The sequence below is a fragment of the Lontra canadensis genome, unplaced genomic scaffold, assembly GCF_010015895.1.
Source record: "Lontra canadensis isolate GAN:19392208 unplaced genomic scaffold, GSC_riverotter_1.0 scaffold9, whole genome shotgun sequence".
In the NCBI taxonomy this organism is placed as follows: Eukaryota; Metazoa; Chordata; class Mammalia; order Carnivora; family Mustelidae; genus Lontra; species Lontra canadensis.
The window spans coordinates 1,823,280-1,849,811 of NW_022631003.1; the positions used below are offsets into that span (position 1 = coordinate 1,823,280).

At 34.2% G+C, this 26,532-nt stretch overlaps 1 protein-coding gene across 20 annotated transcripts in view; it reads left to right on the plus strand.

Moving 5' to 3' along the window:
* Window positions 1-26,532, plus strand: part of PPFIA2 (PTPRF interacting protein alpha 2) — a 483,812-nt gene that overhangs the window by 296,252 nt on the left and 161,028 nt on the right. For 18 of the 20 annotated variants that reach the window (XM_032854666.1, XM_032854670.1, XM_032854668.1 and 15 more), the window contains one exon: window positions 4,985-5,059. The exons of the other annotated variants lie outside the window; for them this stretch is intronic. In XM_032854666.1, the coding sequence (XP_032710557.1) occupies window positions 4,985-5,059 (75 nt within the window). The remainder of the gene's footprint in view (window positions 1-4,984; window positions 5,060-26,532) is intronic. 20 annotated transcript variants of the gene reach the window in all.

Here is a 26,532-nt window from a genome sequence, read left to right on the forward strand (position 1 = left end):
TTCTTGCAACTGAAGAGTTCATAGCACTAGAGATTCATGTCCGTAATAGGTGATGTTAAGAAAAAATATGTACAATGCAGTATGGAGCAGCAGAAAAGCTGTGACTAATTCTACTTGAGAAAATGATGAAAAATTCAAGAATGCACAGAGGGGAAGACATTTGGTCTGAATATTAAAGAATGTGTAGGAGTTTTTGAAGCAGAGTCATAAAGATGCTCTACACACTAGGATCAATATGTAAGATAACCCAGAGATGTAAGAAGAGCATGGCCTGTCCAGAGAAAGTGTAATAATTTTGAATGGCTTTAATGAAAGTGCTTGAGAATGTGTGATTTTAGATGTTCCCTGTAAGCATTTCCACATCACCTGAGGGATGCTTTTATGAAAGAATGTACATAAGGCTATAAAGAATATTGAGGACAACCTGATGGGTATGAGTACATTTAAGAAAGAAATAATTGTACAACTTAAAATTTAGAAATAATTTACTATGTAGACGTTCAGTGAGCTTAGTATAACTAAATGAAGCATTTATAATGGCCCCAGGAGCTATAATAGCATTTACTAACTCACTGGGAGTGCCACGGACATTGATGAATCCAAGGGGCAATTGAACTGATTATCAGCTAAGTATTGCTGACAGTCTGAAGGAAAGTGTTATGAGCTCGGATACTGGAGTTGGACAGATATGGACAAGTGACTTAACTTCTCTATACATCTGTTTCCTCTTCTTCTGAATGAAGATAGTCATAGTATGTACCTCTTAGAATTGTCATGAGGATTAATTGGGATCTGACATGCAAAACTCTTAGCTAGTACTTAGCATACCGCAAGTGCTCATTAAATGTTAATGAATATTACTATTGATGTAAGTAAATTTCAATATTTGTTAAAACTTTCAAGCTAAGTAAGGATATTGGTGTCATTGTTGATCCACATGCTTGTTTTAAATAGCATTCTATTTAGTTATTGAGGGATTAATCTCTGCCTTCCTAGAAAATTTCCGTAAGAATAGCTCACAGCTACTCAAGAGGATAGGGAGGGTGGGGACACAGATTACAACATCCTAATTTAAGTAGTATGGATATTTTGTTGTCATATATAGAGATGATCAGAAGAAGATGCAATTAACCATGTCTTTAGGACAAGACACTACCAACTTTACCACAGAGGGTAAAGTTACACATGAAGAACTAAATAAAGTCTAAAAAATTGAATATAGCTACAAACAATTACAGTGACTGGCAATCTTCATTAAAAATGTCTTTATTTCTATATCCATTGAGTTGTAGGATCAAATTTTCACAATTAGCTAAGACCAACAATAATTTTGACATCACTCTCCAATATGTTTACCAATTTTGTGGGCTGGAGGAAAGAGATATCCATGTGTTTTGCAATCATTCAGACATCATTGACTGTTTTTGTTTTTTGTTTTTTGTTTTTAAAACATATTGGTTATGCCTGGGGAATATAAGCAAAATTAAAGATACTCTGCTTATCTTAAAGATAAGAAAAAAACAGTAAATATATATGCACTCCACATATATTTCTGAGGTCTGTTATCACAGTACCAAAACTGGATTTGAACTTCTGGTCGAAGGAGATTTTTTTAATAATGTTTTCTGTTATAAGAATGGTAATTCCAAAATGAAACCCTGCCATGCCTTACTTTTAATTTGGAATGTATGCTTCTTCCACCAGAGTTCCTCTTTATTCTGAGACATATTTGTTATTTTTAGGGACTTATTTTATTTTAAATCCTCAGGGATTTAAAAATGTAAGTAGCCTTGAAACATCTTTTGGGGAAAAAAATTCTTGAGTTATTTTGAAGAAATATGCCCTTATGAAGAAAACTGATGTAACAGATGAAATTAAAAATAAAAAATTCTACGTGTACAGAAATATCTTGGAGTTTACACTGTAGCTCTATAAACAACCGATATACATGAACTTAAAGATTACATAGACAATGGATTAATTGAATGTGGTTAAATAGTAAAAAATCAGAAACGGTTATGTAGAGAGCTAAGGCTATCAACTGTGCACTTACATTTAGGAAAAAAATTAAAATTATAATTTGTCATGACATATCAATCATGTCTAGATAGCTCCACAAGAACACCAAATCTAACAAGGAAAATAAAGGTAACTATGGCATTCTGCTGGTGCTATGCTTAGCAGAGCAAAGCAAAAAACTAAAATGGTTGTCAGAGATAATAATCTTTTTTTTCCTATTAATGCAGTTTTTGCTAGGTAGACAAGGTAAGATATCAAGATTCTTTATACCCTGGAAAAGTTTCTCCTTTGGATCTTACTTTTTTTTTTTTTTTTCCTTATCAGTTTAGCAGAGATTAGTGCAAGATGAATTAAATTCAGAGAATAATTTATTCTCATATAAATGTGACTAAAGCATTCATATCATACTGTGTTGATAATTACAACACCAATTCTTATATTTACAGCTAATTCAAAATATATTCAGTAATTGTTTTTATTTTCTCATAAAGAGAGCTTTAGATTCATTACTTTGTGGGTGATAGGATCTCAAGCTATAGATACTATTCTAAATTTATTGAGGTTTGATTCTATTTTCAAATTGTTTTATCAGCTTAATGATTTTTACTTCATGGAGGCTCAATATGAGAATAAAAATGTTTAACTTGTAAATAGGAGCCAGTTTAGAACAATTTCTGTGATTATTAGTTTAGCAAAGAAAGTCAGAAAGATGCTTTAACCTAAAAGATAGCCTGGTTTCAGCCATTCCTTATATGACTAGAAGGACTCTTTTAGAAACATTCCAGTGTATCAGTGTATCTTAAAATAGACACCTTCACCTCTTCACAGCCGTCTAAATGTGATCTGATCAATGTTGCATATAGTGAGATCATTAAGTTACCTTTAGACTGTTCCATAGGATGTTCTCATCCACTAGGATTCTTAGACCTTTCTCACTCAGAACACCCGTATTTTATAGTTGGTACTTTAGGAAGTGGGCATAAAACTTTATAGTCATTCCTGTTAAATAACAACTACATCTATTAAGATCTTTGCTGATTTCTGCTTTCCACATAACAGCAATCCACCTTATTTTCAACCTTCAGGATATTTGCTTCTTTTGCATGTATCCAAGCTACTCATAAGAAAAGTATTCCCCAGGTCAAATCATCAAAGATTTCCTTTGAAGTAGCTCTTGTTCAGTTATTAATCAGCGTTAGTTTTATCCATTTTAATGAACGATTATTTGTTTAACAGAACTGGTACCTGGCAGTCCATCTAGCATATCTAAGTATCAGGAAAGATCCTGTATAATTATCTTTGATATCAAATATCAATTTATGTAATATTAATAATTTTCAGAGAATTTCAGCATAACTAAGTAAAATTAATATTAAACTCCTCTCAGATTATTATGCTTTCTTATTCAAGATGTATTTCAGGAGTTAAGTGCACCCAGCCCCCTGAATATGTATCAGTTATCATTGTATAGCACAAAAATATGATTGAGATTTAAAAAAATTTCTAATTAGATTCTAGATTAATAGGATATTGGTTTTTTTGTCTGTTTACTAATTGGAAAATAATTTATAATGCAACATTAAAATTGTTAGGTAAGTTTTTAAAATATAGTTTTTTATTTAACCTATGTCATATATTAATAATTTATTAAACTATATTACTTAAGCTATATATTGTGTTCTCAATTAAATCTTATTTTTTAAATGTTATTCATTAAACTATACTATCATTGAATTAATAAAATTAGTTTATAAATATATAACACTATATTAAAATACATGTTAACTTCACAAATACTGTAACATTCCCATGTGAAAAAAAAAACTATGTTAACTCATAATCAAAAATTCACCATGGGGGCGCCTGGGTGGCTCAGTGGGTTAAAGCCTCTGCCTTTGGCTCGGGTCATGATCCCAGGGTCCTGGGATCGAGCCCCGCATCGAGCCCCGCATTGGGTTCTCTGCTCAGCAGGGAGCCTGCTTCCTCCTCTCTCTCTGACTGCCTCTCTGTCTACTTGTGATCTCTGTCTGTCAAATAAATAAATAAAATCTTAAAAAAAAAAAAAAAATTCACCACGAATTGCATCTCAAGTTGAAGCTATAAATTTTATTGATTCTTTTCTAAGGAGAATTAAGCCACTATAGACATTCATTTTAATTCAAATTTCTTTCTCTGAATTTCTTAAATTTTTTACATGATCAAAAATATTTCATTTTAAATATATGTAATAAAGAGCATATCTGAAGATCTGATCATAAATCAGATCTAAATCAGTTTTAGAAGTTCTAAGAAAGCAAGAATTGAGAAACTACTTTGCTTTTCATTTATGTATGAAACATTTGCAAATCGTAATTATCTTCAAATCATAATTATCTTCAAATGAAATGTGCAGAGTCTTTCGTTCTACAGAATATATTGCCTTAACCTTTGATATCTGGAAGCTGGTTAGGAATTCCAGAGGAAGCAAGTACTTGCCAATTCCTAAGTAACAATATAGACCTCTAATTAACAAAATGTATGTGCAATGGACATTTTTCAGGTTCTAAGAACCCTTTATGAAGTTATTCATACCAAATGAAGCTCATGTATTATTTAAAAAGTAGAAATTTTTTTTTAACCTATGTCATACTTAATCAGTGACTCTGTTTTTTAGATGAATTCATAACATACTCTTGAACTTTGCCTCCACTTTCTATGAGTCAGGATTAAGAACAAGCAGGTCTATCTCCAACCCCATTGGAAATTCTGTCTTTGGAGCACAAAATGACTTGCTTATAAGGAAATCCCTTGATATAGTGATGCTATAAGGTGACAATGTATTCATAGTGTTTATGAGCACTGAAGGCTATAAAGACTTTAGTAACTTGCCAAATGTGACTGTCTCTGATAATGGTATTGATGGATTCAGCACAGTTTAACATGTATGGGATGTACATTACTGCACATATTTTGGTTTTTCTTCTAGGTAAGGGAGCGACTGAGGGTTTCTTTAGAAAGAGTCTCTGCACTGGAAGAAGAACTAGCTGCTGCTAATCAGGAGGTAACATACCAAACTTTCTCCTCTTTTGAGGTGCAATATCACTAACATTATAGCCCTTGTGTTTCACGTCACTTTTATTAAAACTGTCACAAAAAATAAATGACATTCTGTATATGCCACTGAACAAGGTCTGTTGAAACTAGTTGCCAGGGTCATGTTTTCTGATTTCTGGTGATTCAGATCTGTCACTAAGAGATGAAAAGAAAATGACCAAAAACTAGCGACAAAGGGGCTTAGAAAAGACTGCAGTCAGAATTCTAGTCGTTTCAAAAATTAAACAGCTCCGAAATTGGAAAACATGTCAAATATCTGTTAAACTTAGAAAATGTCACAAGTGAAGTTGACTCTTTGGAGATATAAATATACTTCCCTTAAGGTTCTTGTTCTTATCTTCTCTGCGCGTCTGCCCATGTCTAGTGGCATCCCTCAATCCACTCCTCTTGCTCTCATTCATGACTAAAGTACTATAACCGTCTCTGACATTTAAAGAGTTTTTTTTTTTTTTTCTTTAGAAAAATTTGCTAACTTTGGTTTTTAGTACACAGATGAAGTTGGGTCATTAGACCAGACATAGATATATAGATAAAAATACATTTAAATACATAAAATGTATGAAAAATAACCTGTGTAGGTCACCAAAATAGCCCCATCTCTTTTTCTCTCTCTAACATTTACTTATAAGGCTACTTTTTTTCTCCAGAAATTTATTCCAGTGATGTAAATATTGGTATTGCTAGTAGTAGACATATTAAAATAATCCTATAAAATCTTTTTTAGTTTTGAATTTATTAAAGATATGGGAGGCTAATGTCATTAATTATAAATATTATCAAGGCATTCTTATTAAAATAATATTTGCATTTGCTTTGTATGCACAAATACACATTTTTAAACCATGATAAAAATCCCAAGTATAAATTACCTTGTTCTTTAAAATAATCTAGCTCAATTAAACAAGTTTAAAGTTAACCTTTGTTTGTTCTAGGTTAGCAATTTAAACATTAGAAAAAATGGACTTTTAAATGCAGGGAGAATGAGTTCCATGTGAACTAAATGCTAGCAGTGTCAGAAAACAAATGGCAGCACAACAGTTTAAAAAATATACACACACACACACACACACACACACACACAAATTTTGGTGACCAGATCAGCTTAGCAAACTGAATGGCTTTAGATAAGTAAAATAAAGGGAACAAAGGGAAATAAAAGATTGGTACCTCTTAGTCATCATAGAAGAAAAGAACCTCTGAAGTAATAGATAATGACAAGAAGATCTGTCTTTTTAGGAGAAAGAATAGGTTTTACCAATAAAGTAAGTATATGCATTCCTAGAATGTCCAGAAAAAAATATTAAATGTTCATTTATTTTGTGTCTTATCATTGTTAATTTTGATTTTCATGTATGTCTAAAAGTATATTTATTTTGGGTACATCCCTCAAAATATTTTACTGGTAAGACTAAAACAAAAGCTTTGGCAACTACTCCCGTGAAAGCCTTGCTTACCATGCGGTGATAAACCTGTTTGTCACAAAGGTGTAGTGAGACCTCTTGGCAAAGTTATGTACCCCAAAGTAAAAATATTCCTCAAGTTCAAGTAAGGCTCTGAAAATTTGCTCCAGACATGGCAACAGCATAGTTCAAGCAGATATAAAATGGAAGAACAATGTTTGAGAGAACCAAAGTGGAGGAAAGACTTTTGACGGTTATCTTAAATAATTTAGCCTCAAATTTTATTGTAGTCTGTTGTAGGCAGCATGGTCCATTTGATTGCTTTGTATATTTTAAATCATTAACATGATTCTACAATTATTACAGCCCTTCTAAATGATTTTTGTTTTGTTTTACATCATTTGCAGAAGAGGAAAGTAATTGTGCTCATTATTAACTCCAATAATTTTTTTTCCCTTTGATTTTTTTATTAACTTCCAGGTGGCTTTACCAGAATCCGTGCTTAGGAAGTCACATATCTAAGGATGGGGAAGGGATTAGGAAAGACCCCTTAGTTTTATAACAATAAATTTTTTATAAATAATTAATGATTTTAAGAGAGAGTGCATGGGGAAAAGCCAGCTTTTCCTTCGAGCTGAAACTTGTATTTCATTATGAAAATTAAAAAGAGAGAGAGAGAGAGAAATCAGAAGACACCTACAGTTTGAGTTCTAAGAATAACAGTTGGTAAAAGAAATCCCTATAAACCAGGCATCATGTATTGATGATAAGATAACATTTAGAAATCTGACCAAAAAAGTTTAGAAAAATTTACACTATTGTCAGCTTTAGAAAGGGGAACTAAATAATATTTGAATGTTAGAGGAAGTAATTGAAGAAAGTATTTTAGAAAATAAAGGGCAATTTTTTAATAGAAAAAAACAATTTAAGAACACAGTCTTAAGAACCAAACAAAAATACGTAGCATAGACAAAAACAATCAGGGAGTCGAACAAAATTCTGCAGATGGGTAAATGAGCAAGGCTTTGGGGAAAATTTCATTTGATGCTTTAGATTTTAAATTAAAATTAAAATTACTTACAAGTGTCCCTTAATGGTCAAATCTGCGCCTTTCCTGAGTTTATATAGGAAGCTTGACAAGTAAGGATACCATAGTGTTCAAATCTCTTTCATTCCCAAGTTTCTGGTAGTGGTAATAACTGTCCAGATATTTATCCAAACATATTCCTGAATTATTTCAGTTCTGAAATTCAGAAAAGAGAAATCAGAGAGCAGGGGTTTAGACTGCAAGTGATATAGTCATATACCTTGATATATTTGTACACATATATGCATATGTAGAATCTGAGAAGATGACAGAATAGAGTTTATTCTATCATCATTATTTTAATAGAGTTGATTCTGTCATCTATATATCATTATTCTCTTTCTGTGCCTGTCGTTGTATCTGTCCCTATCTCTGTCTTTCTCATCTTGTCCCATTCTCCTACATGTTTTAGAGTTAATGTTTAATACATTTCCTTTTTATAAACTCTCCCATGGAGCCCTCATCTTGTTCTCATGCATCCCAGGCTACAACCATGACTTCGGTGGGGGAAAAAAAGAGAAAGGACAAAATCTGTAGCTCAAAATTCCTGCTTTTTTCTGAGCCTCACGGCATTGCCACACAGCTGTGGTAATGGTTGAGGAGACTGTTTTCTGCCACAGGTATCCAGCAGGGCGCAAGGCGGAGAGGTTGAAATCTTGCTCAGGGTTTGCAAATCAAGATATGCACCTGGATATCTGTCATCACATACACAGAATGAGTTTTCTAATTTACACGAAGGCACCATATGTACTGGTGGGCCTGGAACTCCACCTAGTTTTTATAAGTGTCCCCTTAGATTCCCTATGGCCCATTAACTAATGAAATAAATAGCCTTATTCAAAAGAATATGAGGCAACTGTATGTTCTAATTTGGGAAGAGCTCCAAACCATTCTTTTACAAAAAGAAAAAGTTGCATAGAATGATCCCAACATTGACAAATATAATTAATAATAATACATTATTGTAGGACTAGAAAAAATTTGAGTATAAAAATACCAAACTCTCATTATTAGTTGTCTCTTCTGCTTGTAGACATATGTATTATGCATTTCTTTCAAATTTGAGTTTTTAATAACTCTTCATTATAACATAAACAAAATGATAAAGATATTTTAGTTAGATGACATTTTCCATGACTAGGTAGTTCTCTTGATCACTTAGCAATAGCAATAGGTAATATTTACTGAGAGCTTTAAATTCCTAGGCACTGTGCTAAATACATTTGTATCAGCAGAATAATCCTGGAGTTTTGGTACTACTGTTATTTTATAGATGAGCCCAGAGAGGTAGTTTCTCTTAAGGTACCCTTCTCTTCTGCTACAAAATGTTCTTATCTCTGAATTTGTCTTAACTCTCTGTACTCAGGCAGTTCCAATCCTCATTTAACTGTGTCTGTAATCAAACCCCCATCCAATACTCTCTTCTTTGTGCATATACGTTAAAACCACTATAGTTCATGTGTTCATTAATTTTCACTTGGAATATTACAATAGGTTTTCATTTATTCTTGTTTCCTATCCCTTTCTGCTGTGTAATTCTCCAGGGTTATAACCCTGCTAAGCAAAGCTCTAATCATAGTGATTATTTCTTACAACATATTCTAAGATGTAGTAATACATACTTCTATGTAATAAATACCATATTAGTACATTAACAACATAATTCTGTAATATACTGTATGAACACATGTGTTAATAATGTAATCATATATCAAGAACCTCTTCAATGGTCCTAATCTACAAATCTAGCTCTAACTCCTACTACCCCTACTGCCATGACTGAGTCATTCTAAGGTCTTGTTAACATAATTATATTCATTGTTTTTGAAATCAACCAACATGTTTCCTGTATCTTACTTATGCTAATGTCTCTCCTGGAATGCTTCCACAACCCTCATTCATTCACTGACATCATATTTCCCCATTTAAACTCAAGTTCAGACATTACCTTTTTAATGAAGTATTTTATGAGTTCTTGCCACAGTCATCATTCCTTAGTTTAAGTTGCTAAAACTCATTGCTTCAGCATCTATTTTGACTGTTCAACAGCTATTGGAGTTAATTATATATCTGTCTAAGCCTAGGTTGTTAGTTCCCTGAGAAAAATGGACTGCATCTTGTTTTTATTGTATTCACTACAGTGATGTGAACCTCATGATTAACATGTATTTGTCAAATTTCATTGTATAGCATTTGTTCTAGCCAGTGTTTTCACATTGTTCCTTTGCTATTTCCTTAGTATTAAAGTTTGAATAACCTTAGGCATGCTCAATTAACAACACTACATTGATTATATGGATTAAGTGAACAAGATGTTTGTTCTTTCCAAATATAATTATTGAGTAACCATCAAGTGCAGAAAATTCCGAGTCTCTGACAGGAGGAATAGGAAAAAACACAATGATAAATGAAACATTATGCAAGATTTCATGTAATTTGCCCTCAAGAGATGAAAATGAATATATAAATGTAAGTAAGGTATAACTTAATGCAAAACTAAATAAATGAAAAACACAGGACCCAAATGCAGAGAGGATAAAGATATTTATTCTCAACTGAAGGATCAGAGAAGGATCACCCTTGAAAGAAATCTATGATTTGTCTTTAAAACTAGGGGGAAACATTTCAGGCTGAGCAGACAGTATGGTGGAAAGCAGAAACAAAACCCTGAAATTGGCTGTTTCAAGAGTAGAGAGGATGGTGTTGTGTCAGTGAAGATTTGGGTATGAAAAGATGTGAAAGAAAGGTGGGGAGGACTAAGATTTCAGAGGGCCCTGAATACCACGATCAAAGAGTAGAATTCATACTTTAAATTCATACTTCATGAAGTGAGGAAGCGGTAAAGGTTTTGTTGTTTTGTTTTGGTAAAGTAAAAACTATGAAAGTATGTTCTTTATTTCCTTTCTTTTTTAAAGATTTTATTTATTTATTTGTCAGAGACAGAGGGAGAGAGAGTGAGCGAGCACAGGCAGACAAAGAGGCAGGCTGAGGCAGAGGGAGAAGCAGGCTCCCTGCCGAGCAAGGAGCCCAATGTGGGACTCGATCATGACCTGAGCTGAAGGCAGCCGCTTAACCAACTGAACCGCCCAGACGTCCCCTTTATTTCCTTTCTTTTGTAAAGTGTTAGAGTGGAGTAGAGCTGGAAAGTTGACATAACTGACATGGCTGGCTGACGTAATTAGCTGATGTGTGATTTTGATCATGACACCTCAGTTCAACAAATATTTATTGGGCATCTTCTGTTTGCCAGGCATTGACTTAAGTACTAGGTATAAATATATTAATAAAACTCATATTTAATGAATCAAAATTCTCTCAAATATAAGAAATAGATATGTTGAAAGTCATTATAGTGGGAAGTTGTTATTTCATGGGTTTGGAGTTTCAGTTTGGGAATATGAAAAAGGTTCTTAAGATGGATAGTGGTGACGGTTGCACAACAATGTAAACATACTAAACCCTACACTTAAAATTGGTTAAAATGGTTAATTTTACATTATGTACAGTTTGCCACAAAAAGAAATTAATTATACTACAATATGACTAATGTGAAAATAAAAGTAACTATAAGGTTTTTTTAATATTACAAAAGAGAGTAATTAATTGTATGGGCATAAAGAAGGAAAAGCAGATGGTATTATAAACATATTCCTAGAGAAATTTTGTCATTTGTAGCAGCATGGATAAATTTTGAAACATTACACTAAGTGAAATAAGCCAGACAAAGAAATACTGTATGACTTTACTTATATGTAGAATCTAAAAGGGTTGGAGTCCTAGAAATAGAGTAGATTGGTGGTTGCCCAGGCTGGCGATAGGGGGGAAAAAGGAGAGGTTTATCAAAGGATGGAAACCTTCAGTTATAAAGAATAAGATTAAGGGATCTGATGTACAGATGGTAATGATAGTTAATGATACTGTATTGTATATTTAAAATTTGTTAAGACAGTAGATATTAAATGTTTTCACTACCAACAACTAAAAAATGGTAATTCTATAGGGTGATGGATGTATTAACTAACCTTACTGTGGTAAGCATTCAGAGATAGGTATATAAATCAGTGCATTGGGGATAAACTTGCACAATATTATTTGTCAGTTGTATTTCAATAAAGTCCAAAATCTTTCTAGAGAAAAAAATTACCTAGAGTTTGAAGAGTGACTTTAAAGAGCTTACCAGATGGACTTGTGGGAAAAGAAGGGAAGTAGGCAGGAAAAGGGATGAGGACTAGACTGCAGAATTAGGCAGAGTAGAGTTGGGGAAGCATGGGCTTCCTCCTATGGGCAACAGTGAGTCAAGAAAGAGTTTTTAAGGAGAGAGAAATGTGATCACATTTTTAATTTTGCAGACCAGTGGTATCTTCAAAAGTTAAGGATAAAAAAATGTATATAATAACCAAAGTCCTATGTTTATGGTTCAGATTTTTAAAATCACTATGATTTTTTGAAAGAAACTAGGGACTGATGTCAGAAAATACTGAACTGTGTAAAACAGAAGTATTACCATGTCTGGCATTTCTTCTGTTATTTTAGTAATGGGAAATAATATAAGTGAAAGAATCAAAACAGTATTACAAATATATATATAAATTTGCTGTCATTTTATGCCTCTTTGAATAGCCCCACAGAGGTAGCTTGTATTGTTAATGTTGAGTACATTTTCTAGGCCATTGTCCTAAAAAAGTGAGTCCAGTTTATTTAGGCACAGAAAATACAATAAAGTCTTTATTTCTTGCAGAGTATTTTTGTTACTGCTTTAAATTGGAAAACCACACACACACAAATGTACAATAAAGGGAAATGCAAGGAAGAATAAATAGATTACTTCCTAACAATGTGTTCTCCTTTAGCAGAGGCCCATATCCTTTTAAAATTATTTTAATGAAATGAGACAAAATGGATTATTTTGAAGTTACATTAAAAACTCAATTGACAGACTAATTTTCACTAAATATACAGGTGCACTTATTTTAAAAGCTTTTCTACATGATTGCATTATACATAAAAAGAACTGGTACATTCAATTGTAGGCTGATCTATATATATTTTTTATATTGCTTTCATTCTATGTTTGTTTATTCCAAGCAATGAACTTACCAACTTTGAATTAGAATTTTCTTAAGGAAATTAGCATTTCATTCTACTTCATCTGTAACCAGCCTTATCCTTGAGATCTCATTTCCTAAGGGAAGATGAAAGAACTTGTATGGGCAAATCAAGTATCATTCACATTTAGAAGAATATTGCATCAGAATGGTGAGAGGAGCTAGAGGTAGCAAGCTCGTGTTTGCGGGACTTATAAGACTATGGACTTCAGCCATTCCATTAAATACATTACACCATTAAATCACCATAATGATTTCCTGAGTTGGGATTAGATCCAGTGCTTTGTGGAATCCATGGAAATTAATGGAAACATGGAAGAGTTGAATAGATATAGGCAAAGATGGAACCTACCCTAAAAAGCAAATAATAGTCTGGGAAGGAAATGAGAGATGTAAAAATCAACTGGGTCAAGAGTTAATGAAGCAAAAAAGAGATAAGAGATAGGTAACAAGAGGGTTTTAAGTGTGGAGATTGGAGATGGCCAACAGTGTCAAATGTTTCATGAAGACCTAAAAGATGATGTCTAATATGAGATGGTTAGATTTACAATTAGGTCACTGGAAAGGTTTACAAAGACAGTTTCAATAAAATATAATAGAAGGAGAATAGCTATTATGAAAAGAGTGAGTCAATTAGAAGTTTAGAAAGGGAGATGATGAGTAATACTCTTGAGAAGTTTGGCAAAGAAGGAGAAAGGTGGTTAAACGTTGAAAAAATAGGCCATGTTGACAGATAGCCTATTGAAAATGCTTTCAGCCAAAGAAGAAATGAAGGAGAAGCAATATTTGATGGGCAGCCACAGTAGAGGTTAGGCATGGTTTCAAGATCAATTGCAGGTGGTAGAACTCTGTTCTCTGAAAAATGGAGAAAGGAGATATTTATCAGATATTCCTCCCAAGAAAATATAGGTTCTTGGCTAATGGAGGTGGGAGCAGAGGTACTTTTTATGAGCTTAAGGAAACTGAAAATAAGGCGATGTAGAATGTGGCAAGGAGCCATTAAGACTAAGCAAGGAAATTTTACTGTGAGATGATGGACTCAGAGGAGGTTCTCTTATGGAGAGCCCCAGCAAACTAAAAATTGCCAGTTTCCACTTACCAAGTAAAACAACGTGGATTCTACCATGGTATTTCCTTATCTAAATCTGTGAAGTTCTGTTATTCACCATAATTTGAAAGGAAGAAATATGAATATGAAATTAAAGTGGTTTCAGATGACTTTGGCCACTTTGAATCAATCCAGAGGTGAAATGATTTCTAAAACTTAACAAAGGTGCAAATCAGGAAGCTTCTGAAATCCATGAACAAACTCAGCTATAGTTCAGTAGTGTGAGAGAAATTTAGGTCCTGAAGATGATCCAGAAAAATGTGTAAAGTGGGAAAGCTGTTAAGCAGCACTTAGTAAAGAAATTTGCTTTTGGGGAATAGATAGCAATACTCATCTGAAGTCACATGACCATTTACTTGCAGATTTAATGAAATGACCAAGTCATTTTCCTCTTCAAATTAAAGCTGCCATTTCTGTGAATGGAAAGCTCCAATTACAGAAAAAAGAGACTACAGCAAAAGTTCTTGAGTTAAATTATTTCAGAATCCTAAAATTGATTTATCGATAGACTCTGCCAGTTACTCATTTTTTGATCCTTTTAATTCTCTCTGCCAGTTCAACAAGATGAATGTCTATCACTGCTTTTATAAAAATGATTGATCTTAAAGCAACTTTCTAATTTATTGTATGTTTATGTACACCACAGCCTGATTCAGCTGATTAGCTTATGTTCATCATTAGTAAATGTATGAAACTATTTTTGTAAATTTCATGACCGACCAACTTTGAATTAACATTCTAACAGAAATTCAAATACAAGTGTTTTTCTGTGTTTTATTAGTATTCGAAGCAAATTGCCATAGCTAAACTTACCTGAAAATATTATTTGTTTAATGACAATGGTGTTGCATAAGCTAATGACATCTTGCATCTCCCAACTTATATCCCAATGTAAAACTCTCTGATGTGACATTTTTAGATTGCCTGCAAACATTATGACCTTCTGATAAACCCATTTATTGGAAACCTATACTTCCTGTTGGAAATGTATCATTTTGGGTTAGAAAAATGTGTAGTTATTAGTTGATTTTATTTCATGTAAAAGTTTAATAATAGTTGAACAATGTCCTTTTTTTGCTTTATATTCGTAAATTCAAAACTTCAGCATTGTCAAACTGGTAGTTACTCACAATGGCCTACAATTGCTCATTATGCCTCTCAGTTATGCTTTATGATGATACTGTATTGTAAAGATGAGCATAGATACTGTAATTGCCCACATTATTATCATTAATGGAAAATATCTTCTTTGCTGTTGACAGTTGTACTGTTCCAACACAAAGAATCTTTCCAAATAAAGAGAAACCAAGATGTCTTATGACAAAATATGTTAAAAGGCTTAAAATGAAAAGAGCCAAAGAAATTGCTGTTTGCTACTCCCACTGTTTTTACTATTTTCCAAGACCTGTCTGAAGCAATTGTTTAAAATATAGGTTAAAGTTGTCTCCTGTTGTGTTTGAGACATTTGAAGTCTGTTTGCCAATCTTTTTTACTCTTTTTCCTATTTTGGTTAGGATCCTTTCCCTGAGGAAAGCATAGAATTTGTTTTTCTTGTGACAACAGGCTTGACTGTCTTATCCTTGCATGTGGAGATTACAAGTTTTTTTTTTTTCCCTCTTACTATTAATAGCAAGATCACACTTGATATTAATACTTTGATCATAAGCATCAAAAATTGACCCATCTTATTTTACCCACATGTTTACTTAAGTTTTCTTATTAATTTTAAAGCTAACAATTTGACAAAGATTACTTAACTTTTAGAAAATTAAAATGGAATAATGAAATTTAGTGAGAGACAAGGGAGAAAGGAAAGAGAAAAAAAAAAGAATATTTAACTTGAAGTTAAAGATCCCAGTGAAGTCTTAGACTGATCACTTTCTAATTCTGTAGCCCTTGGCAATTTATTTACACTCTCTGTACCTCAGATTTCTTATCTGTGAAATGGAATACTAATAAACTCTGGATCAGCCTATCTTTCAAAGATGGCATGATATTTGGATGAGATTATATATAAGGAAGTACTTGGTAAACTTGAAATACTAAACCCATATTGCTATTATAAGGCTCAAAAAGCCAGTATCAGCTAGTTATTAGTTGAGTAGCAGAAAAATCTTTTCTTTTGACTACTTGAACTTGATAATAAACAAAATAACAGTAGTTTATTTTATACCCAAAACTAAATCTCCTTTTCTTAGATAAATAAACATTTATTCATAGGATGATTCTGTAGTACAACATTCATTTTGTAAATTACTTTGTAGTTCACTTAAAAATTTTTTTTTAATTTCTTTTCAGTGTTCCATTGTTTATGTACCACACCTAGTGCTCCATGCAATAGGTGCCCTCCATAAATACCCATCACCAGGCTCACCCAACCCCCTACCCTTCTCCCCTTCAAAATCCTCAGTTTGATTCTCAGAGTACAAAGTCGCTCATGGTTCGACTCCCCCTCCAATTTCTCCCAACTCACTTCTCCTCTCCATCTCTCCATCTCCTCCATGTTTTTCCTTATGCTCCACAAATAAGCGAAACCATATGATAATTGACTCTCTGCTTGACTTATTTCACTCAGCATAATCTCTTCCAATCCCATCCATGTTGATAAAAAGTTGGGTATTCATCCTTTCTGATGGAGGCATAGTACTCCATGGTATATATGGACCACACCTACTTTAGCCATTCCATTGAAGGGCATCTTGGTTCTTTCCACAGTTTGGTGACTGTGGCCATTGCTGCTATGAACATTCGGGTCCATATGGCTCTTCTTTTCACTACATCGGTATATATGTATCTTTGGGGTAAATACCCAGTAGTGCAATTGCAGGGTCGTAGGGTAGCTCTATTTTTAATTTCTTAAGGAATCTCCACACTGTTTTCCAAAGTGGCTGTACCAACTTGCATTCCCACCAACAGTGTAAGAGGGTTCCCCTTTCTCCACATCCTCTCCAACACATGTTGTTTACTGTCTTATTAATTTTGGCCATTCTAACTGGTGTAAGGTGGTATCTCAATGCAGTTTTGATTTGAATTTCCCTGATGGCTAGTGATGATGAACATTCTTTCATGTGTTTGTTAGCCATTTGTATGTCTTCTTTGGAGAAGTGTCTGTTCATGTCTTCTGACCATTTTTTGACATGATTATCTGTTTTGTGTGTGTTGAGTTTGAGGAGTTCTATATAGATCTTGGATATCAGCCCTTTGTCTATACTGTCATTTTCAAATATCTTCTCCCATCCTGTCGGTTGCCTCTTTGTTTTGTTGACTGTTTCCTTTGCTGTGCAGAAGCTTTTGATCTTGATGAAGTCCCAAAAGTTCATTTTTGCTTTTGTTTCCTTTGCCTTTGGAGATATATCTTGAAAGAAGTTTTGTGGCCGATGTCAAAGAGGTTACTGCCTATGTTCTCCTCTAAGATTCTGATGGATTCCTGCCTCACGTTGAGGTCTTTTATCCATTTTGCATTTATCTTTGTGTATGGTGTAAGAGAATGGTAGAGTTTCATTCTTCTACACATAGCTGTCCAATTTTCCCAGCACCATTTATTGAAGAGACTATTTTTTTCTACTGTATATTTTTCCTGCTTTGTCAAAGATTATTTGACCATAAAGTTGAGGGTCCATATCTGGACTCTCTACTATGTTCTGCCAGTCTATGTGTCTGTTTTTGTGCCAATACCATGCTGTCTTGGTGATCACAGCTTTGCAGTAAAGCTTGAAATCAGGCAACATGATGCCCCCAGTTTTGTTTTCCTTTTTCAACATTTCCTTAGCAATTCAGGGTCTCTTGTGGTTCTATACAAATTTTAGGATTGTTTGCTCCAGCTCTTTGAAAAATGCTGGTGGAATTTTTATTGGAATGGCATTGAAAGTATAGATTGCTCTAGGCAGTATAGACATTTTAACAATGTTTATTCTTCCAATCCATGAGCATGGAATGGTCTTCCATCTTTTTGTGTCTTCTTCAATTTCTTTCATGAGTGTTCTGGAGTTCCTTGAGTACAGATCCTTTACCTCTTTAGTTAGGTTTATTCCCAGGTGTCTTATGGTACTTGGCTATAGTAAATGGAATCAATTCTCTAATTTCCCTTTCTGTATTTTTATTGTTAGTGTATAAGAAAGCAATTGATTTTTGTACATTGATTTTGTATCCTGCCACATTACTGAATTGCTGTATGAGTTCTAGTAGTTTGGGGGTGGAGTCTTTTGGGTTTTCCATATAAAGTATCATGTCATCTGCGAAGAGAGAGAGTTTGACTTCTTCTTTCCCAATTTGAATACCTTTTATTTCTCTTTGTTGTCTGATTGCTGTTGCTAGGACTTATAATACTATGTTGAACAACAGTGGTGAGTGTAGGCATCCTTGTTGTGTTCCTGATCTCAAAGGGAAGGCTGTCAGCTTTTCCCCATTGAGGATGATATTTGATGTGGGTTTTTCATAGATAGATTTTATGAAGTTCAGGAATGTTCCCTCTATCCCTATACTTTGAATAATTTTAATCAGGAATAGATGCTGTATCTTGTCAAATGCTTTTTCTGCACCAATTGAGAGAACCATGTGGTTCTTCTCTCTTCTCTTATTGATTTGTTCTATCACATTGATTGATTTGTGAATGTTGAACCACCCTGCATCCCTTGGATAAATCCCACCTGGTCGTGTGGATAATCTTTTTAATGTACTGCTGGATCCTATTAGGATCTTGTTGAGAATCTTAGCATCCATATTCATCAGAGATATTTGTCTGAAATTCTCCTTTTTGGTGGGGTCTTTGCCTGGTTTGGGGATCAAGGTAATGCTGGCTTCATAAAAAGAGTCTGGAAGTTTTCCTTCTCCTTCAATTTTCTGAAACAGCTTCAGGAGAATAGGTATTGTTTCTTCTTTGAATGTTTGGTAGAATTCCCCAGGGAATCCATCAGGTCCTGGGCTCTTGTTTTTTGGGAGGTTTTTGATCACTGCTTCAATCTTGTTACTAGATATTGGTGTATTCAGGTTGTCAGTTTCTTCCTGATTCAGTTTTGGAAGTTTATAGGTTTCCAGGAATGCATCCGTTTCGTCTAGGTTGCTGAACTTATTGGCATATGACTGTTGATAATAATTTCTGATGATTGTTTCTATTTTCTTGGTGTTAGTCATGATCTCTCCCTTTTCATTCATAATTTTATTAATTTGGGTCCTCTCTTGTTTCTTTTGGATTAGTTTGGCCAATGGTTTATTCATCTTATTGACTCTTTCAAAAAACCAGTTCTAGTTTGCAATTCACTTATTTATGTAGTTGGTAAAAACTAATAGCGATCTAGAGGTTTTTGAGAGATTATTGTGTGCCTGGCACTGTGCTAAGCACAATATATCCCCCCAGAAACACACATTTTACAGTTAATCATCACAATTAACTTATGAGAAAAGCAGCAGGAATCCAGAGCTAGGATATTTGACTCAAAATTTGAGTGTTCAGTAGTAGCCACTAAGCTCCCTGGCCTTTCTCTTAATAACAAAATTTCTTTATATATGAAAAGTTTGTTTCTAAATAAACAGTTTGCCTTCTGCAAGTTACTTAAATTCATCATGACATCTTCATATTTGTTATATTCCTATGGATCATTTCAAGAGTCATAGCTTCCTTATATTGATGGAGAGCTAAAAATAGGTGTTAACTAAATCAATAAAACACATATTAAATCAACTAGTTAAATCAACCATCCTTCAAGCTGTCTAATTTTGGGTTGAAATTAAACATTTAACTCTATAGAAGAGACTAAAATGTCTAGATATCTGCAGCTATTTGGGTAAATAAGATTATTTTAAACCTTGTGTCTTAGTGTTTTTTCTTATGTTAGACTTCAGTTCAGTGAATCTAATTGGCGTTCCAAAGTAAATAGCATGACAGCATTGTATTGGCCCCTATGTTTTCAATGTAGAAAATATGAGACCTCAGATTATATTGGAGAAGTTCAGCACTTCTTTATTTCCATTTCATTTTTGTCAGGGAAGAACAAAGGATCTTAAGTGTGGAGAAATACAGAAGTTTCAAATGGGTAAACTTTTAAGACTCTAAGAGGAAATGGATGGACCAAAAGGGTGCAAGAATTGCTTTAATTTTTTTCTTTTTCTTTTTTGTAATTAGTAATTTGACTGCTCATGATTTTTACTTTTTAAAAACTCAGTAACAGAAAATATACAAAATTTGATAAGCTAATATTTACCACATGTTGTTTGTCTCCATCTATTCAGGCTGCTATCACATAGATTGGATGGCTTAAACAACAAATACTCATTTCTCACAGTTCTGGGTGCCAAGTAGTCCAACGTCAAGGTGCTGGCAAATTTGGTGCCTGGAGAGAGCTCACTCCTTATGGGGTCTTTTCATTCTGTACTCACATGGCTGAGTGGGCAAGGGAGTTCTCTGGATTCTCTTTTATAATGCCACTAATCTCATTCATAAGGCCTATGCCCTCATGAACTCATCACCCTCAAAGGCCTCACCTCCTAATACCATCACACTAGAGGTTAGGATTTCAGCATGTGAGTTTTGAGGGGATACAAACATTTAGAACAGCACCTGGCCAAACTGCGAAGTTTGAAGTCACAGTCCCTCCACAAGACTAACGTCACTTCAGATACCAACTGCAAGTTCAAGGCTTTGAAAACCTACTCTCAGATTCCATAATTCACTAGAAAGACTCACAGAACTCACCGAATGCTTTTATACTCACATGGCTTATTACAGGGAAAGGATACAGATCGAAATCAGCCAAAGAAAGAAGCACATAAGGCGAAGTCTAGGAGGGCTCTAAAGATTAAGCTTCCATTGTTCTCTGGATATATTACCTTCCTAGAATCAGTGCATAACAATATGCCAGAGCACTGCCAACCAAAGAAGCTCACCAAAGCTTTGATGCTAAGTTTTTACTAGGATTTCCTTATGTAAATATGATTGATTGATTGTCCATATGGTTGATCTCAGCCTCCAAGTCAAGATGCAAACCCCCCTAGTAATATGATTGGTCTCCCTGGCATGAACAGCCCCCAAATATTGTATGTCCCATCCTAGAAACCACTGTGGCCAGACCTTATTCTAAACAAAGACGTTCCTATGACACATGGCATACATCACCTCCTAAAAGCTGAGGGCAAGGCCAAAATCTTTACTATACAACAATAAATTATCTTAACTTTCTATCTTAATTGAATATTTTTACAAACAGTAAGTGCTAATAATATCTCTTATTTAATAACATGTTGATAAAGCAAATACATTATTTTTTCACCCAGTAAACACTGCCAGTGGGAGATAAGGAGGATAATAAATTATAAGTAGGATCAAAATATATGTTGAAAAAGTTTTATAAAATAAAAAAAAGCATAAGAGAGTGAGAAAGGGAAAATACAGTCTTTTAAGAGAAAATTGCAAAAAGAATATAGTATCACTAGAAATATTTTAGGGACACCTACTTCGTGATGCGTTAGGCTGGGTGAAATACGAAGGTGGTGCTTTTCACTCTCTTTTAAGCAGATTTAATCACTTACCTCTCCTCTCCTCAGGTTTATGGATCCCCACATCGTGAGATAATTGTTATTTTTAAAAGCAATTCACTGTTAGTGAACATTTATTGAGAGACTGTTACTGCCTCAACACCTTACAAGGCAGGAAGTATTGTCACCATTTTAAAGATTCTAACATATGGTTCTGAAAAACTTCAAGTAACTCACTTGAAATACACAATTAGTAAAGTGTTGAGCCACTGTCCATTTCTTGGGTCTGTGAATTTCTTCAAATCCTTTCTTTTCAAAACTCTTCATAAGGTTTTAGTTATTCCTCAGGGATTCCCAGAAGTATAGTTATTATCTATCCAAGTGATTGGATGGATTTGTACCCTTACTAATGCTTCTTTATGTTTGTGTATGCTGAATAAAACAGCTGGGGGAAGAAAATAATTTTAAAAAATTAATATTTTATTAATTGGGTATTTACCCCAAAGATACAGATGTAGTGAAAAGAAAGGCCATCTGTACCCCAATGTTTATAGCAGTAATGGCCACGGTTGCCAAACTGTGGAAAGAACCAAGATGTCCTTCAACGGACGAATGGATAAGGAAGATGTGGTCCATATACACTATGGAGTATTATGCCTCCATCAGAAAGGATGAATACCCAACTTTTGTAGCAACATGGATGGGACTGGAAGAGATTATGCTGAGTGAAATAAGTCAAGCAGAGAGAGTCAATTATCATATGGTTTCACTTATTTGTGGAGCATAACAAATAGCATTGAAGACATGGGGAGTTAGGAGAAGGGAGTTGAGGGACATTGGAAGGGGAGCTGAACAATGAGAGACTATGGACTCTGAAAAACAATCTGAAGGGTTTGAAGAGGTGGGGGGGTGAGAGGTTGGGGGAACCAGGTGGTGGGTATTAGAGAGGGCACGGATTGCATGGAGCACTGGGTGTGATACAAAAACAATGAATACTGTTATGCTGTAAATAAATTTAAAAAATGATTTAAAAAATTAATATTTTATTTTACATATAATTTTTAAAGATTTTATTTATTTATTTTAGAGAGAGTGTGAGAGCACAAGCAGGGGGAGCAGCAGAGAAAGAGGGAGGCTGAGGGCTCCATCCTAGGACCCTGGGTTTTTGCCTGAGCTGAAGGCAGCCACTTAACTGACTGAGCCACCCAGGTGCCCCATTAATATCTTAATATTAGAAGAAGAGTAGTCTACTAAAGTTCTGGTATCCTTTTTTTTTTTTTTTTTTTTACTTTTTTTTCTGATATTTAGGATTCTGTCACCTAAAAGGATAAATACATGAACAGAGAATACAGCATAGTGGAATAGTTCTCAATGAGCATCACTTGTAAAGCATTTGAAAAATGCAAATGTATCTAGAAATTCTTACCCATTGTTAGCTTGAGACCTGGCTGTCTTCACTTAAGAAATAAAAGGAAAACTGTTATAATTGATTCTGATGTTTACTGAAATTGAGAACTAGAGTATTTAGTAGAGAAAAATCATGGACCTTGAAGCAGACATAGGTTTGACTTCTTGTCCTGCCATTTAAAGCTAAGTTTTGACATAAATCTGTTAACATATGTATGTATGTATGTATGTATGTATGTATGTATCTATCTATCTATGTATGCATTCTTTTATTTTGAGAGAGAGTATGTGCAGGCAGTGGAGGGGGAAGTGGCAAAGGAAGAGAGGATCTCAAGCAGATCCCAAGTTCAGCATGGAGCTTGTTGTGGGGCTCAATCCCTTGACCCTAACATCATGCTTTGAGCTGAAATCGAGTTAGACATTTAACTGAATGAGTCACCCAGGGCCCTTAAGTCAGTTAACATTTTTAAACTGGTAAATATCTATCAGTAAAATATGAATGAGATCAATAACTACCTATAAGCTGATTATAATAATGAAATAACATGAAGTAAAAATATAGCAATTAATATAACAACTACTCAATAAATGACAAATATCATGTTGATAATCAAAATGGTGATGATTCTTCTCTAATGAGAATAATTTGAGAGACACATAGAACTTGTCCCATAAAAGAATGATTAAAATGCTGTGCAAATGCAGAACCATTTTTCCTAAAGCTAGTTAAAACTCCACGGATATGATTTGGGAAGTATGACCAAGTTCACCAGAAAATTTTCTTTGATGAATGAAATTAACATACTCAAAACACTATTTCAGTATCAAACAAAGGTTCAGAGGATGACACATAACAGGCTCAATGTGAGAGTTTTTATGGGCATAGGACTAAGTCCTGATTTGCAGCAAGAGGACATTGATGAGGTAAGTGTTTAATCAACTTGCTCTCAGGTCCAGTTTCCTAACTCTAGTCATTCAGACAATAACCCAGTTCTAATGTGCACTCTGATTTGCATGTATGGCTGAACATCCAACCCTGAGTCACACTGCATTGCCGGTATTTATGGTAGAATAGTAAAGTCCGTCTGTTCATCGTGACCTCTTTATAGCAAAGCCCCCTGTTCAATATCATGCTCTCCTATCTCTGCACACTTCTGACAGTGATGGGAGAAACCCTAGTGGTTATCGAATATATTGCTGAGAACCATGCTCCCTTGATACTTAAAGAAGCTCCTTCCATTGTGTCCGAATTACTCTCCTCACAAAGAGAGGGCATAATCTTAGACATACTTCCTGTTACAACTAAAGTAATTGTATCTGTGTGTAAGCTCAATATAGTGCTTCTAAAATATACAGCTGGTTTTAAATGACAGCATCCATTTGAGCAAGTTGTTTTTAATCCTTTCTCACTGAAAGTTTATCACAACTTTTATTGGCTCAACTGACATATATACACACACATGTAATGACTTCTGTCTTTGGATTGAAGCGTGCCACAATTTCCACCACTTCTAGCCAGCAGGATATGGAAGGGGATCAAAATGTTTGTAAAGATAAATTTTAGGGGCTTGATAAGGAAGCAGTACAGATGATTTTTGCTTATATCCCATTGAACAAAACTTGGTTTCACGATCACTTTGAGCTATTAAAGAGACCAGCAAGTACATTCTCTAGTCAGGTGGCCATATGCAGGAGTTCTATGGCTAAAGAATGGGGAGTGGATTTTAATGTGCAACAAGGAGCATCTAGAACATGTGACATATAAAGAATGCCTGGGATTCATTAGTAAATTGAATAAAGTCATGTAATAAAAATATTTACAAAAATATCAGTAGCATTCCCAAACTAGCAGTAAGTAAATAGAAAATCAAAATAACAAAAATTGAAGACCATGAAAAATGATTAATCAGAAACATATATAAGGATAATAATTTAAGATATTATATTTAGCAGAAAAAAACATTCATTCAACATTTATTAAAACAACAATTATAACTAATAATTATAGAATGCCCACAGAAGTGTTCTTCTTAATGTTTTATGAATTTTAACTAGTTTTATCTTCATATTAGTAATCTCTGAGGCTGGTATTACAAACATTATTTACAGAAAAAGAAACTGAAGCTCAGAGAAGGCAAATAACTGTTCAAGTTTACACTGACAGTACATGGCAGAACCAGAATTCTACTTTATATCTCATACTCTTAAATAACACTTTGTCTTATCCCCTGGACAGGTGCCAAGTACTGTTTTGGGCCTTGAGGACATACCTGTAACCAAGTCAGAAGTTGCCCCTGCCTCAAAGAGCTTGTATTAGAAACACATAAATTTAAAAATGATTTTATATAATGATAAATTCTATGAAACAAATTACAAAGGGCTATGGATAGAGAGTACTGTAGATCTCATCCACAATTATTTTTAGGATTTTTCTTTATTCTCTCAGTTCTTTCTTTTGAAATATCATTAACCAATGTCATCATATCATCTAAAACATTCCTATTTTGAGCAGAAAATACCAGAGAGCATACAAAAAATATATATTTGCTTCATTAATTCATTGTCAGGGATAATTTAGCCTATATTTCTTCTGAAAAAAATGGCATTAGAAAAAATGTGTGAAAGTGATTCTAAAACGCAGGAAATGGAGTTACAGTTCTGACTTTCCCTCCATCCATTTGAACAGTTTTGAAATTGTTTATTTTATGTGTTACTTGAGTCTAGTTGACACACAATGTTACATTAGTTTCAGATGTACACCAGTTTACACGTCATACTATGGTCACCACAAGTGTAGCTGCCATCTGTGCCCATACATCTCTATGACAATATCATTGACGATATACTCTTAAAAAAGAGATAGGCATGAACTTCTACATCAGGGATCAGCAAACTCTTCTGTAAAGAGCCAACTAGTAAATATTTTAGGCTCTGTGGCCCATACAGCTCTGTCATAACTACTCTGCTATTGTAGAGTGAAAACTATCCTAGATAGTCATGTAAACAAATGAGTTTGGCTGTGTTCCAATAAAAATGGATTTAAGAACCCTGGAAGTTGAATTTCTTATAATTTCTATGTGTCACAAAGTAGTATCTTTCTTTTGATTTTTTTCAACCATTCAAACTTTTACAAACCATTTTTAGCTTCCAGGCCTGACAAAAACGGACAGGCTGAGAGCTGTAATTGATTACCCCACACTAGGTGATCACTTAGGACCTGTCCTGGAAGCTCTCTGTCACTGGCCCCTTGGCTTTTCACTGGGCTGCTGCCTCTACCCACACAATAGATGGGAGAAAGCCCCTGAATTGAAGACTATATGCACTGGTCCTCAGACTGAAGGGTATATAATGTTCAGTCAGAGGTAGATTCAAATTCAGATTCTCTAAAACGAGGTCCACATTTTTAACAAGCATTATAGGAGATTTTGATGCACTTGATTTTGAACTGTTAACAAAAACCTGGACCTAAATCTAACATGAGCATCGAACGTAGAACCCATAAATGGGAGATTACAAAACAGTGAGATAAGCAGCACAATAGAAATAAGAAGGAACCAAAGAATACCTGATACTTTGTGAAAAGTGGATACTAGGGAGTAGTTGGAAGTTATATGGACAAGTGAGAGGAATGTGACAGGTTTAAAACCCTCTTCTGTATGGAATACTTAATTCGGTGCTATAAATAAATTCTGCCCTGGTTGAGAAAAGAAGGATGAGACAAGAAAGGAAAGAAGAAACACACTATAAACAGGAGCTATAACTTCCCTGCAGGGGATTTTACTTTCTCCCTAAGTGGTTCTGCCATTTGGTTGCTCTGTGACTATAGGCAATTTCCTATATTCTGTT